Source organism: Parasteatoda tepidariorum, chromosome 5 (genome assembly GCF_982258835.1).
Source record: "Parasteatoda tepidariorum strain Cologne lab strain chromosome 5, Ptep-v5.0, whole genome shotgun sequence".
Classification (NCBI taxonomy): domain Eukaryota; kingdom Metazoa; phylum Arthropoda; class Arachnida; order Araneae; family Theridiidae; genus Parasteatoda; species Parasteatoda tepidariorum.
The window spans coordinates 115,946,021-115,962,573 of NC_141759.1; the positions used below are offsets into that span (position 1 = coordinate 115,946,021).

The following is a 16,553-nucleotide window of genomic DNA, read 5'->3' on the forward strand; positions in this document are numbered from 1 at the left end:
TTGAAACGTATTTTTGGTAAGAAATAAAGAGTTATAGAATTAGTATAACCATGTAATTGAAACATATTTTTGGTAAGAAATAAAGAGTTATAGAATTAGTCTAACCATGTAATTGAAACGTATTTTTGGTAAGAAATAAAGAGTTATAGAATTAGTCTAACCATGTAATTGAAACGTATTTTTGGTAAGAAATAAAGAGTTATAGAATTAGTATAACCATGTAATTGAAACATATTTTTGGTAAGAAATAAAGAGTTATAGAATTAGTATAACCATGCAATTGAAACATATTTTTGGTAGGAAATAAAGAGTTATAGAATTAGTATAACCATGCAATTGAAACATATTTTTGGTAGGAAATAAAGAGTTATAGAATTAGTATAACCATGTAATTGAAACGTATTTTTGGTAGGAAATAAAGAGTTATAGAATTAGTATAACCATGTAATTGAAACGTATTTTTGGTAAGAAATAAAGAGTTATAGAATTAGTATAACCATGTAATTGAAACATATTTTTGGTAAGAAATAAAGAGTTATAGAATTAGTATAACCATGTAATTGAAACGAATTTTTGGTAGGAAATAAAGAGTTATAGAATTAGTATAACCATGTAATTGAAACGTATTTTTGGTAAGAAATAAAGAGTTATAGAATTAGTATAACCATGTAATTGAAACGTATTTTTGGTAAGAAATAAAGAGTTATAGAATTAGTATAACCATGTAATTGAAACGTATTTTTGGTAAGAAATAAAGAGTTATAGAATTAGTATAACCATGTAATTGAAACATATTTTTGGTAAGAAATAAAGAGTTATAGAATTAGTATAACCATGTAATTGAAACGAATTTTTGGTAGGAAATAAAGAGTTATAGTATTAGTATAACCATGTAATTGAAACGAATTTTTGGTAAGAAATAAAGAGTTATAGAATTAGTATAACCATGTAATTGAAACGTATTTTTGGTAAGAAATAAAGAGTTATAGAATTAGTATAACCATGTAATTGAAACGTATTTTTGGTAAGAAATAAAGAGTTATAGAATTAGTATAACCATGTAATTGAAACATATTTTTGGTAAGAAATAAAGAGTTATAGAATTAGTATAACCATGTAATTGAAACATATTTTTGGTAGGAAATAAAGAGTTATAGAATTAGTATAACCATGTAATTGAAACATATTTTTGGTAGGAAATAAAGAGTTATAGAATTAGTATAACCATGTAATTGAAACATATTTTTGGTAGGAAATAAAGAGTTATAGAATTAGTATAACCATGTAATTGAAACATATTTTTGGTAAGAAATAAAGAGTTATAGAATTAGTAAAACCATGTAATTGAAACATATTTTTGGTAGGAAATAAAGAGTTATAGAATTAGTAAAACCATGTAATTGAAACATATTTTTGGTAAGAAATAAAGAGTTATAAAGTAGTTTTTTGTCTTTGATTTAGTGAATTAATGGGTCTACATTAGAAATGAAATAAAAAGTTACATTGATCGATAAGAAAAGAATAAAATATTTTATATTCGTTTTTTGTAAATTGTAATAGAAATTCAATAATTGATTTAATTTAATAAAAATTCAATTAGGAATAGTTAAAAAAATATATAAGTTGAAGAAATCTTAAAGGCTAGGAAATATGTAATTCCTTTTCTGACAAGACACTGGGAGGAATTGATAAAGAAACCAGTATCTCACTGTCTAAAGAACTGTATTTTAACGTAGTTTATTATCATTGAATAACAGTATTTGAATAGTGAAGAGCATTTACACTGTAACTGTCGTTCAATTTAGTCTATTCATGAAACACTTTCTGCTTAATCAAAAAGTTAAATTTTTTCTTTGAGACATTTTCTGATTTTGAATTTACTATTTTAGAACGCTTCATTTAAACTAAATTTCTACTCTTTCAGTCCTTCAAATTTATATACGTATATTTTATGTGAATTTTGTTTTTCTTTGGGATATGATTGCCACATGAATCCGTGTTATTTTTTAAAAATTCTTTTTTATTCCTTTCTGTGTGAAGCCATTATTTTCAATCATATAACGTTTACAATTGTTTTTTTAAGTCACTTCCATATTTTTCTTCTTCAAATTCCAATATCTTTAATATAATGTTATGATATGCGAATTTCAGTAAGCTTTTTTTAACGTGCTAGATTTGTGTCATTTCCATCGCACGTCTCCAGTCTTTTTTTTGTTGTTGCCATTAATCGTTTATTAGGCTATTTACAACTTGTGATGTTTTTAATATGTTATTAGGCCTCAAGAATTTTAAATTTGAGTTATCACTTTTTGATCATTTCTTAGCCGTTTCTGAGAGTCTTTTTCCTGTCTTTTTTAAAAAGTTTTTTTGAATATTTTAAATATGCTGTTATGAAACTATGCGAATTAGAGTAATAAATTTTTAACGAGCTTGCTTCGCCACAATTCCACCGTAATTTTCCGCAGACTTTCTTTTTTGCAGCAGTTATCTATTGATTATACAAATTTTGATGTTCTTAATACAATGTTATTGAGTCACATGAATTTCGAATTCGATTTAACACATGAAAACCCACTTAGTTCCCAACCATTGCAAACTTAATACACATAATTTTTCGAACACTTCCACAAAATTTTTAAATTTGGACGTTATTGCAATACCCAAATTGAGTCATCTCTTTCTGATGCATGCTTAATTTGGGACAAATCTATCGTAAATCTAAGTGGGTTTGTTGATCATTTATTCGCTGATTATCTATCATTTATTTTTTAGCCATTTCTATGTTCTCTTTTCTTTTTAAAAAAAAACTGCCATATTTTTAATATGATTCTCAAATTTTAAACCTATTCCATCATACATTCACGTCCTTTACTGATAGTTTTTCTGTAGTTGTCCTCACGTTTTTGACTATTTCCACATAGCTTTGCATAGAGGTTAATGTTCTTAATACGATGTTATTACGACACACAACTTTCGAATTCGTGACATTTTTTCCCCTTTTTCTTTTAACTACTCAGTTTCCAACGATTCCGTCATACTTCTACATTGTATCCCGATCGTGTGTTTCTGTAGTTATTTATAGATTTCTGTCTATTTTTATTTTGATTTAAATATTGTTATTGCGACACGCAAATTTCGAATGCGAGTTATCACTTCCTTAAGAACTTTAAAAAGAAATTCTGTTACTCATTCAAAAAAAATCTTGATTTTTTCCGGACTTTCATTACCCTTTTTAAAATCTAAGACTCTCGTGATTGGTACACACCGAGTTCTTTATATGTCAAAAAGGAGATTATTATCATCACTATTTTTTAAAATTACTGATTTTAAATAAAAAAGATTACTCTAAGAATATAGGATTAATTCAGAGAAAGTTAATCATTATTTACTAGAACAGAGAGATCAAAGAGCAAAAATACTTATCACTAAAATCAAATGGAAAGAAGATTTTCAACCCAGATATTATATCACTTGGAGGAGTGAATTTATTATTGAATATTTTATTAAAAATGACTATGCAAAAGGAAATCATTAAAGCAGATAAGAAGAACAAAAAATCTTTAAAAAATACTAAAAATAGAAATAATAAATAAATCTTTTCGGAACACCAAAAATGTAAGAACATTTTTAGATCCAAAAACTATAAATGATGTTTATTTCATTACAAAAGTAGTATTAAAGCACTACTTTTATACTTACCTCTCCAATTTGGAGTTTATTACCATCTTCTTCTGGCCAATATGGAAAACACTTCTCACTACCTTCTTCCTAAATATTTTAAACACATTTTATACCAGGAATTTTTTTATATACATAAATATAATTTTTTTTTCATTCAACTATATCTATAAAACAAAACAAATTTGTAACAGATAGATTATAATTTGTTTTGTCATCATTTTGGTTTCAAATTTTCAGGGGTCATTGTGAGCCCGAGTAAAAATTCCTGCAAATTTCTTGAGTAAAATCATTATTGACCCATTTCAAAAAATTAATGTCTTTAAAAATTTTAATCATTGATATTTTCAAAACATGAAATTCTAAATAAATTGTATGCAGCTAAATATAAATTCACTTTGGTCTATAATCACATTTATTATTCTACCAACAAATTTTTACTAATGAAAGAAATGCCAAGCATAAATTCTAGTTCTAATATTTTTAAATAAAATATACAAGAATTTTATACATAAATGTGATCAATGATTTCTTTAAACTGCTGGATTTCCGGAAACTTCCGCATCGAGAAATCGAAAATCCGGATTTTTCTGGACCACAATCATCTCTGAATTTTATATAGTAATTAGGAATAATGAAACTAAAAATGACATCATTATTAAATAAATAAACTGTAAAACTAAATAGTGCTTATAAAAAGTTTATTGATAAAAACTCTTGATTTAATTTATGTTTCAAGGAATTATGCTTTCAAAAATATTTTTAATACCAGATTTTTTCAAACTCTCTCTTTTTTAAAAAATTTCTTATAATTAATTTTTGTAACAAATTTAATAAGTAAACTATTTTTTGAGTTTATTTAAGCCCTATATACTACTAAACAAGTTTCTTACTTGAACATCTGTTAGCATGACAATAACCATGACATGATCTTCCCATACAATTTGCCAGAAGCTGTATTGGGAAGAGGACCCTGGGCAGCTATATAGAACCTTTGCATGGATCCTATGGACACCTACATTTACAAGTATTTCGATTTTAAAACTCTAGTCACAAGTTAATAATTAGTTATATATTTATGACAGTTTCAATGGTGACGTGCATAAATTACATGGGTATTGTAAATTGCAGCAAACAAATAAATTTCACGGACGCCTTTTTAATGTTACTCAAATGAACTACTAGTTCTACAGATGAATAAACAAATACAAATTAAAACTTAACAAACATTTATTAATTCTAAAGCAATCTCAATTTAGTGATATTTTCAAAAACTAACTAATTCGAACACTAAAATAATCAACACAAAACATTTCAAGAAGGTTGCCAACATAAAAACCAAAGTTAAAGAATAAAAATTAAATGAAAGCAGCAGCAGCAGTCAGAGTCCCGTGACACCAACTATAAAAACATATTACAATCTCTAACATACTCCCACCTTGCAAAGTTAGGCTTATTGAACTTTGCAACCAAAATTTTACGAAAGTTGGAACTTTAAACTACTAGAGCTAAAAATAAAAAGAATGTTCATAAGTCCAACCGAACAGGAACTTTGATGATTCTTCCCGACTTAGTTTTAGGAAAATAATTCACCTCTAAAGCTTCATTGTTTTCTACAAAATCGTCAGTCCTTCTAGCAGCTTTTAAGACCTCAATATCAGTTTTGGTAGACACTTCTAATGGGTAAAGCCTTTGAAATGGACGGATCCTTTCACCCTTACTGGTCCTCAGTCTTGCAACTCTAGGAGTACCATCTTTACCAGGAAAAATTTCTAAAATAACTCCAAGTGGCCAATCGTTACGACGGACATTGTCATGTCCTATTAACACAACATCACCAACGTCTAAAACATTATTTCTTCTTATCCCTTTATAGACTAAAAGAGCAAGATATTCATTTCTAAATCTTTGCCTGAGATTGTCACGTAGCTTCTGTAAATACTTTACTCGTTTTATGAGGCAAGATCGGTCTACATTATCTAGATCTGGTGTTTCGTTGTTACCGCCACCGTGAATAAACATTTCGGGTGTCAACGGTACTAATTCATTTGGATTATCTTGTATGTAAGTGAGTGGCCTTGAATTTATTACTGACTCACAGTCACACAATATCGTGTAGAGTTCTTCGTAATCGATGGTAGATTTCCCTAGAACTCGACGTAGCAGTTCTTTGAGCATTCTGACCATTCGCTCCCACCACCCACCCCACCATGCTGCGGTAGGTGGAATAAATTTCCAAGTGATTCTCTGAGCGGTTGAGTATGCGGCTATCTTGTCCCAATCTAATGCTTTCAATGCTCTGGCTCCCACAAAATTTGTGCCGTTGTCGGAATAAAGGATTGAAATCCGGCCTCGTCTGGCAATGAATCGTCTGAGGGCTTGGATATAAGCATCTGTGGTGAGTGATTGTACCAGTTCAAAATGGACCGCTCGGTAAACGGCGCACGTAAATAAAACGATCCAAGCTTTTCCTTTTGACTTCAAGTAGAGAGGACCAGCATAATCTACACCACTTACCTCGAAGACTTTTGTCAAGGTAACTCTTTCTCTAGGCAGCGGAGCGAAGGGAACTTCAACTGGTTTAGATTTGAAACGCTTGCATGTCACGCACTTAGAAATGACTTCTTTTACTAACTTTTTATCCTTAAGAATCCAAAACTTCTCCCTAAGTCTGACAAGTACGATAGAAGAACCAGCATGCATTGATTTATCATGCTCTTCTCGTATTAACTTCATAGCGAAACTATTACCAGGTAAAAGAATGGGAAATTTAAAATCTTCAGTTTCATCACTATTTACAAGTTTGGTTCTTATTCGCAGTAATCCCTTTTCATCTCTAAATGCTTGCATTTTGTTAAGAAACTTCTCATCTTGAAAGACTTTTAATTGCATGGATTTGAGCACTTGAGTTTCTGCTTCTTTGAATTCTTCATAGCTCAAGTTACCTTTTAATTTATTTTCATGTGATGTGTTATGTATGAAACGAAGAATCCATGACACCACTCTGATGTTTCTACTGTAAGAGGAAAAATGATCGCTCCATATTTCTGTAACTTCAATATTTACAATTGAAGATACCATCGTTCTTCTTTTTTCTCTTATCACTTCTTCTTCATTGACATCTTCCTCTGAGTCGTTAGTTGGCCATTCACGGGATGGAAGGTACAACTAACAGGGACCCTCCCACCATTTTGACTGGCACAATTGCTTAGCTGAACAACCTCTACTTGGCCGATCCGCGGGATTCAAGGATCCAGGTACATTTCTCCATGCTTGAACTGGTGTCAGTTTCCTAATTTCTTGAACACGGTTCTGTACGAATACACCCCACGTTTCTTCTCTTTTCAACCAAGCTAACACTGTGGTGGAGTCTGTCCAAAAATACACATTGTGGGTTTTAAACTCTTTTCGTACCTCAGTGGATAGACGAGCAGATATTGTGGCACCAAGAAGTTCTAATCTTGCAATTGTTGTCTCTTTTTTCCCACAAGGGGCAATTCTTGTTTTACTTTGTACCAGCTGAACATAAACATTAGTCATATAACAAACTCGCAGAAAGACTACTGCCGAATAGGCATACTTGCTCGCATCACAAAAAAAATGAAGTGAAATATTTTCAACTCCCTTATCGCAGTGCAACCATCTTGCTACCTTCACATTCTTCAAATATTCAAGCTCATTTAACCATTTTAGAAATTCTTCGCTCGTTTTTATATCAACTTCAGCGTCCCAACCAGTTTTAGACTTCCACAAATTTTGTAACAAGAGTTTTGGACGCATCATCACTGGACTGGTTATCCCTATGGGATCGAAAACTTTGTGTGAAGCTGATAAAATATTTCGCTTTGTGATCACTTCATTCTTTGTTTCATTAACATCAGGAATATTTATGGAAAGAGTATCTTTTTGTCTGTCCCATATCATTCCTAGAATGTTTGTTGACCTTACAATGGATTCAGCGGGATTAGTGAACTCCCACCCTCTTAAATCAAATTTTCTTTCAGCCATAATTTCTGTGGCAACTTCAATAAACTGTTCTAACTCTTGCTCAGTTTCAACACTAACTAAACAATTATCCACATAAAAACTGAATAGCAGTTGGCGGATAATGCCTTCAGGATATCTTCCATTTCCTTCTGTGGCTTCATCTAGTTTGTTTTCTAAGTGGTATCGTATGGTTGACGCGAGCAAAAATGGACTACAAGAAACACCGAAGACAACTCTTCGATGACGGTAATGTTTGAGCTCACTTTGTTCGTCGTGCCATAGAAATCGTAGAAAATCTCTATCTGGCTTATGGAGACCTATTTGCAAAAAAGCTTTGCGTATATCTGCTGTTATGCCAAACTTATGGAGGCGAAACCTTGTCATTATGGAAGGAATTAATTCGATCAAATTTAGGCCCTTTTCAACACAGTCATTAAGACTGGGATGTCCCTTTTGTTTAGACGAAGCATTAAACACCGGCCTAATCTTTGTTGTACTGTTCTCCTTCACTACGTGACGATGCGGCATAAAGTGACAAGTCAATTTCAGTTCTTCTACAGGAACCTGTTCGATGATGCTTTCTCGCTCCCATTCTTTGAAAACATTTCTATATTCCTCATACAAATTTTCTGCTTCAAGCTTCCGAGTTGTTACTTGCAATCCTTTTAGTGCTAAATTAAAATTGTCGGGCAAAGGCAAATGTACGTCAAGCCAAGGTAGACTAACAAGGAAACGTTGATCTTCAACTTTAACAGTCTTTATGAAATGATCTACCGAAGCGTTATAAAGTTCTTCTTTAATCTCTTGTTCTGATGGATCCCGTATCCCTAAGGTATCCAATGTCCACATATCTGATATATCCATTTCTTTCACTAAAAGAGAAGTTACCAACATAGAATTGCATAAAGATGTATCGCTTTCAGGCACTTTTCCCGACAAAGTCCAACCAAGTAAAGTTTCCATGGCGACAAGTCCACAAGTTAATACATTACGCTCACCTGTCATAAGCTTCCCTATCACGTCAGCTCCAAGAAGTACTTGTACAGGTTGCAATTCATTACCAATATCTGATAAAGTTATCTTCATTTCCTGAAGCTCCTTGATCCACGGACCTGAAGTTACAGGTGTAATGTTATCACATATAGAAGACTGATCCAAAGCTTCCATGTTACAAGTTATGCTGTTTTTAGGATTTCTTAATCGGATTCTATAACATGTGTGTTCATACTTATCAGAGTTAATATCACCAAATAAAGAATGTATAAGTGTTTCTTTTCTTACCGGAGTATATCCCATTTGTTCCACGAGATTTTTCAAAATATACGTTTTTTGGGATCCGGAATCTAATACAGCTCTCACTAGAATTTCCTTGTTATCTGAAACCAGTTTGATTTTTAATGTCTGAAGAAACACTTTGGGACCATAAGTAATGTTAGACATGTTAATCTCAGAACTTTCACATTTCTCACCACTCTCTCCTGATTCTTTACCTCGGGTATTTAGCTTCTCACACATAAGTGGCACATGTCTTTTACCGCATACAATACATTTGATAAACATTTTGCATTTACGTACTGGATGACCAGGATTCAAACACGCAAAACAACACTGGTTTTTTCTTACTATATCTTGTCTCTCGGTTAAACTCATCCTTTGAGCGGTGAAACAGTCTGAGCTGGAGTGCTTTCCAGAACAAAAAACACATAATTTCTTTACCTCTTTTGAAGTCGCAGTAAGTAAATTGGCAGCTGTAGGCACTCTACCTGAAATCAAAGGCTTTCCTTTTTTCCTAAATGCTTGGCGATTTTCACTTGAACCCAAACCATACCCAGCCATGGCTAAATTTATTCTTTCCTCTCCTTCAGTTTCGGTTTTCAGGAAATTCATCAAATTGTTCAGTCGTTCTTTAGCATCAGTTGAAGCTGCGTAAGAAGGATTTCTGTTCCATGCTTTCAGGAACTCTTCTTGAAAACAAGATTCAACCATTGGATAAAGTATTGAAGCACATTTATCAGATGTTACTCCTAGTGTCTCTAATGCTCTAAGGTACGATTCAAGCTTATCATAGAGAGAAGTCATTAAAATTTTTTCATTTTTCTGAACCGAAATTATTAATCTTAATAGTTTGCGAAAACTTCTACCAAAAGTTCATCTCTTCCAAACCGAGCTTTCAGACTATCAATTACCTTGGCGTAGTTAGCTCCGGTTGGCGGAAAGCTCTCTACATTTTCTCGCGCTCTAGATCCGCTTACAGTAGCTTGAATAAGGTACTGAAATTTATTTTCGGGAGCAATATCTACATCTTGATGAATCTGTTGGAATTGGCTCCAAAAAGGTAACCATTCCTTGATATCCCCACTGAATTGTCGAAACTCTAATTTGGGTAAATTAAATTTCCTCCTAGCACTAGTAATCATAGAATTTTCGGACTCACCTGCTATTGCCACTGGCGAGTTTACTTGAATTCGCGCCAACTCCAGTTCATGTAATCTTATTCTTTCTCGTTCTTCATATTGTAATTGCTTTTGCTTTTCATCATATTCTAATTGTTTTTGCTTTTCTTCATATTCTAAACGTTTTTGATCCGCCTCCGCCAATTCTTTATGCTTCCGATCACTAACAGTTGTTACCAAAATATCTTCAACAAACTGTGGATCTTCGGAATACTGCTTACTTTTCAAAATTGCTTCTTTCAGTTCCGATATTGTGACCTTTTGTGGTAATGTTACGCCAATTTCTTCAGCGACGAACAACAAATATTCTTTTTTAAATCCTTTTGCTGCTTGAAACATTGTTTCGAATCGGAAAAAATGTCTTGTCGCGGACGCCAGAAAATGTAAATTGCAGCAAACAAATAAATTTCACGGACGCCTTTTTAATGTTACTCAAATGAACTACTAGTTCTACAGATGAATAAACAAATACAAATTAAAACTTAACAAACATTTATTAATTCTAAAGCAATCTCAATTTAGTGATATTTTCAAAAACTAACTAATTCGAACACTAAAATAATCAACACAAAACATTTCAAGAAGATTGCCAACATAAAAACCAAAGTTAAAGAATAAAAATTAAATGAAAGCAGCAGCAGTCAGAGTCACGTGACACCAACTATAAAAACATATTACAATCTCTAACAGGTATTGACTGGTTAATTACATGGTATTGACTAGCTATCGCTGAGATTCGAACCTGGTTCACCTCATTTGAAGGTGAACGCTCTATCCCGTGAGCCACTACGGCTATATTTAAGACATTAACAAGTTTTGGATTAAAATCTCTAGTCACGAGTCAGTGGCATACATAGACTTAGGTGTGCACTCTGCAACAATTATAAATGTGCTCTATCTCAGACTTAGCACAATTTTTAAAAAATTATAATATGAGAGAAGAGCACTGAAGAAACAATCAGGAATTTTTAATTATTCATTCTATTTTAATTTATATATTTTAATTTCAATTATTTTAATACTAATTAATAAGTAATTAAATTGCAATGAGAAGGTGGTATTTAGAAAAAAATTTGGAACATTGTATACACTTTCTGATTAACTACATTGAAATGAAATTTATCTTAAGAATACGGAGGAAATAACTCACTATTTTACAATAATTATATTTAAAGTTTAGTTAAGCGTTATTTTTATTTCCAAAATAAATTTAAAAAATATCTAATAAAATATCAAAATCTTTTTATTGAAATTCATACAGTAGAGTACACAACTTTCTGAATGACGGGCTACATGCTGAAGTATCTAGACATGTTCTCGGCAATTTTTTCAAATTTTTTTAATTATTCATTTTGTTTTATTTATATATTTTAATACAACCAAACACTGTGTCTAAAACAATGACCTAAATATCAGTGTTTTAGACGCAGTTCTTTTAATCAGTCTACTTAGTAATAATGCTTGAAAATAAATTTCCTTGAATAATTATTTTTATATTAGTTTAATTCTTTTTTATCAGCCAATATAATAATATGTTTGCATAAAATTAAAATTCTTTTAAACATTAAATTCATTCAAAACTGATGAAAACTGAACTCATGCTTAAAGAAAAATTTTCCTTTTATCAAAAAAAAAAAAAAAAAAAAAGAAAGAAAAGAAAAAAAAATTACAGAAAAAATATAAACTTTTTTTAAATTTTTTTATCACATCACATGATACAAAAAGTTTACTTTAAAATATATTAACAGTAATATAAAAAAAAAAAAAGATACATATTTTATTGAGCAATATAAATTCAAATGAAATATTTTAATTTAAAAAATTATATGGCATCTAAAATGATTTAAAATAAAACAAATCCATTATAGCTCAAAATTAGCTTCAACATTGAGTTGGGATTAAGTTTATTTTTAATTTTAGGACTTTTACATTTAGTGAATTATGATACAAGAACTTTTTTTAAGAACTTTTTAAACTACCCAAAATTTGAAACAAAGCTCAGTTCAGAAGTTTTGATACATCATACATAATCATACAAGTCAAAAAGAGAAATTCAAAAGTGTAAATAATATTATTACTTACATTTAGCGAAGTAAAAAATGTGTATATTAATCTTAATCTAAAGAAGATTTTTTAAACCATTATTTATAATTACTTAGACTATAAACACTCAACATACTGCAGTACTGGCAATAGCACTATCTGCCGAGGAATAAAAAAGTATTTTTACCATTAGCGGAAATTTTATGGGTAAATTTTTTTTGCACAAATACAGAGAAATTTGAAAATATAGAGTAAAATAGGAGCTAGTCGCAAAATACAGGAGTCTTCATTAAAAAACAGGAGACTTATCAGGTATGTAGTGGAGTTAGATTACACTAAGTAATTAATTTTTCAGATGATGAAAAAGGCGAAGGCGAACTCTGTTTTCTTCGTGGGGGAAGACATCTTTAAAACGATTCCTCAGAACATTCTCCGCCAGGAAAGTGGTCGTGAAATCTGCGTAGGGCTTCTTTTTTGGAATTCTTTCAAACTCAAGAAACACTTGACCTTCTGATAGCCTGCTCTCCAGAGCCTGAATCTAAACACATATCACAACTACAGTTAAAATGGTTCTAGAACTAGTTCTTTATATTGAAATAAATTAAGTAATAACTATTTAACCTGAGCTCAACTTGAGAAAACAGTGAGAGAAAAAAAATCACCCCAAATGACTTTTGTTCAATTGAACTGGATTCACCCGGACAACTTGGTAGAATGAAACTAAACAAGTATTACAAGTCTATTTTAACTCATATATGAGCAATTATAATTGAATTTATTAGCATATATAAATATATACACTATTTAAGATCAAATTAAAAAAAAAAAGATTGACAGAAAAAACTTACTTCATTTCTTCCAAATAATTTTAAAATAGACGTTACTTTTACTAAACGTTAATAGACGTTACGTTACTTTGACGTTAATAGACGTTACTTTTCGTTATTGAATGTGAAGAAAGTGTGCATTTATTATAGTCAGTCACAAAGAGTGTGGCAATGTGAGTACGATGGGGTAGGATAGTCTTCTTGTCTCCCTTTATCCCTCAGGAGTGTCAAATAACTTTCCATATGGACACAAACAAAAGACTTGTATAGTTTGTCTAAAGTAAGAACTCCCCTAGCCATTCGTCTGGACCCGTGACGGTGACTATGGTAACAAGGTATAACTATTTCAAGTAGGGGAGTAGTATATGGGGGGGGGGCTACAGGACACTTTGCCCTTTCCTCATATACTACTATTAATTTCCTATTTTTATATTAAAAAAATTTAAAATAGACTTATATTTTGTATTTTTATATGAAATATCAGCATATTTAAATATTCTTATTTTTTATATTAATAATTTTTATTTTATTAATAATCCTGTATTTTATATGACTTTAGTAATCAAAATTCTTATTTTAATACCTTATTAATAAAATTATCACGATTATTTAAAATATCGTTTTTTATTTTACATGTAATTCATAATCGTAATATTTATTTTTACCTTTAAAATCAAAAATATATTTTCCACTATTAATTTTTCTTATAGCTTTATCAGATAATTCACCATGACATTTCGAAAGATAAAAATCTTTCTCATCATTGTCTACTTCTAATCTAGCTACAATAGAGTCACCGTATTTTGTATTTATTTTTCTCAGCGATATTAAATTATATTTACCTATCTCGAGTTCATTTAATTTGTATGTTTCAGGAAATCGTTTGAGGTCATTAAATTCTTCCATTTATTTAAGAACATTTTTTGTAATATAATTTCTGTAATACATACACTTGTATAACGAACATCCAGGTCCTAAAATTTTAGTACATTTAGGTACATCAATGTCAATAGATGGTATATTCAATTCATCTAATATCTCTTTTTCTAAAATACCTCCTTTATAAGCAAATGTACCACCATATAGTTGATATAGGTTATTTATATATTTTTTTACGTCTTGATGATTTATCCATAAACTATTCTTATTTCCATTAAATCTTAATCCGTGTACTTCTGAAGTGCATTTACGTACAATCTTCAATTCTTTATCATTCAATTCACAATTAGGTGTAAATACACCAATATATTCACCGATTGGTAAATTTAAATGAACCCATCCTATCTCTCTTACAATCTTACGACTGGGAAAAATAAATCCCTGAATGTTTAGGATGACTGTAATCTTATCCATTTATTAAGAAACATTTTTAGAATACTTTTTTAGGCAAAAAAGCCTTAGTTATTTTTACTACCTATAAATGGAAAGTATTGAAAAAGAGAGAAATAAAATGTTGTTAGAGCAATTAAAAAATGATCTAAGATTAGTTAAAATACAATCAGAAATTAGGAAAAATAATGAGATAAAATTAGAAGAAGATATAGGAATACAAAAATCATTGGCCGATTTTCACGAACCTGTACTTCATCAAATGGAAAAACTAGAAACTTCTAGACAACAAAACTTGCTAGGCATAAAAGATGCTGTTGATAATTTATCTTTCACTATGAATGAGACCTATAGATCTTTACCTCAGATAGAGAATCAGTCAGAGGAAGATTATACTGAAGATGTAGGAAGTATGTTTTTAAAAATAGATATAGACAAAAATTTAGATAAAGAATTACTAGAAGAATTTGAATTACCTTCAATAATGTGGAATAAAACTGATGAAGAAATTGATGAAATTATTGATAGGGCGAGAGAATACAGAGATCAATTTAAAAGAGAGAAAGGAAATGAAACCAAAAATAGAAATTTTGCAACTAAAGAAAAGAAAGTTGAATATCAAAAAAAGATTGACATTGCTGATAATTAGATGAGTATGATGAAAATATATATAGATGCTTTATCAGATATTAAAAAAGCTAGATATTACACAGGAAAAGGTTTAGAAGATAAGCTGAATATCTTAGTTGATTTGACAGATAAACTATGTAAAGGTTCTAAAAGTAAAAAATTATATAATCAAATCGTTATTTTGTTGGATGAACTTTTAAGAGAGAAAACTTTAACGAATGAACAGGTAAAGGAATATTATACAAAATTTCTTCTTTAAATAAATGTATATTGTGAAAAAGGTATACTTGAGCGACAGTCAGATTTCTAAATTGAAATCAGCTTATAAAAATGGTGAAGAACTTAGTTTACAAATAGATAAAAGTAAAACACCCAATTTTGATTTACATTTAACAGCTACACAAATTAACCAAATTGATAAAGGTAAAAGAATTAAAATATCAAAGACTCAACTGAAAAAGAATGGAGGGTTTTTACCATTTTTAGTACCTTTACTTTCTACTTTAGCATTAGGAGCAGCTAGTGGTGCAGCTGGTTGGGGTACTAAAAAGTATTGGACTAAATTTCTGGATCAGGTAAAAGAAAAAAAAACCTTGTGGAAAGGGAGTATATCAGCCATGGGAATATCCAACAAAATGATTGAAAACAATATGAAAAATGAAAAAGGATTTAGAGGTATATTTACTATAGATATGTTACCTAAAAAGATAAGAAAATTTGAAAACGGAATTATAAATTTAGATGTATCTACAGGTCCTGGAACTCATTGGGTTTGTTATTATAATGATCCAAAATATAATTTTGTTGAATATTTTGATCCTTTTGGAGAATATGAATATAACAATAGAAAAATAAAAAATGATTTTCTTCCTCAAAACATACTAAGTTATTTAAATACTTCTGGAAAAGAAATTAGATATAACGATAGTTTTTTACAAAGTCCGAGTTCTGTAAGATGTGGTTTCTATTGTATGAAATATATAACTGAAAGAAATAAAAATAAATCTCCTATTGAAGTTTTATATTCATTTACTCAAGAACCTAGTAATTTAAATGAAAAAATTGTTCTTTATAAATGAAGTATATTATATTAGATTCCAAAAACGTAGATAAATCTGAAGATTTCACCATTGAGTATTCGAGACCTTTTCATTTTACAGAGATAGCTCTTCAGTCTTTTTCAATGTATATTTCATGGAATAATGTTACGGAGAAAAACAATAAATTTTCATACTTTGACGGAGCCAAATGGGAAGATTTTATTATACCAAATGGTCATTATAGTATAAGAGGTTTGAATCGTTAAATGGTAAAATATTTTGGAAATGATTCACCTGTATTATTTGGAATAATCGAAGAAAGATAAAGGTTTAGTATTAAACTCGAGAAGAATTATAAAATTGATTTATCTAAAAGTGAATTGTACAAAATTTTAGGCTTTGAACCTAAAATATATGAAGAGGAAGAGCAAGAAGGTAAATTTATTGCTGATATAGCTAATGGTAATGATAATATTTATATTCACTGTGATATAGTGGATGGTGCTTATATAAATCAGTTTCAATCTCAAGTTATTTATTCTTTTACATCATCAAATCCTCCTGGA

At 30.2% G+C, this 16,553-nt stretch overlaps 2 protein-coding genes across 2 annotated transcripts; both read right to left on the bottom strand.

Moving 5' to 3' along the window:
• Positions 1-5,205: 5,205 nt before the first annotated feature.
• Positions 5,206-6,759, bottom strand: LOC147810044 (uncharacterized). Its single transcript, XM_087162970.1, has one exon. The coding sequence runs from the start codon at positions 6,757-6,759 to the stop codon at positions 5,206-5,208; it is 1,554 nt and encodes a 517-aa protein (XP_087019096.1).
• Positions 6,760-6,846: 87 nt separating this feature from the next.
• On the bottom strand, positions 6,847-9,744 carry LOC147810045 (uncharacterized). The gene has a single exon (XM_087162972.1). It carries the CDS (start codon positions 9,742-9,744, stop codon positions 6,847-6,849), a length of 2,898 nt encoding a protein of 965 aa, XP_087019098.1.
• Positions 9,745-16,553: the final 6,809 nt, after the last annotated feature.

What these genes read in the sequence shown, in the direction of transcription:
- LOC147810044 (XM_087162970.1), bottom strand. Translation starts at nt 6,759, where the DNA reads ATGGTATCTTCAATTGTAAATATTGAAGTTACAGAAATATGGAGCGAT.
- LOC147810045 (XM_087162972.1), bottom strand. Translation starts at nt 9,744, where the DNA reads ATGACTTCTCTCTATGATAAGCTTGAATCGTACCTTAGAGCATTAGAG.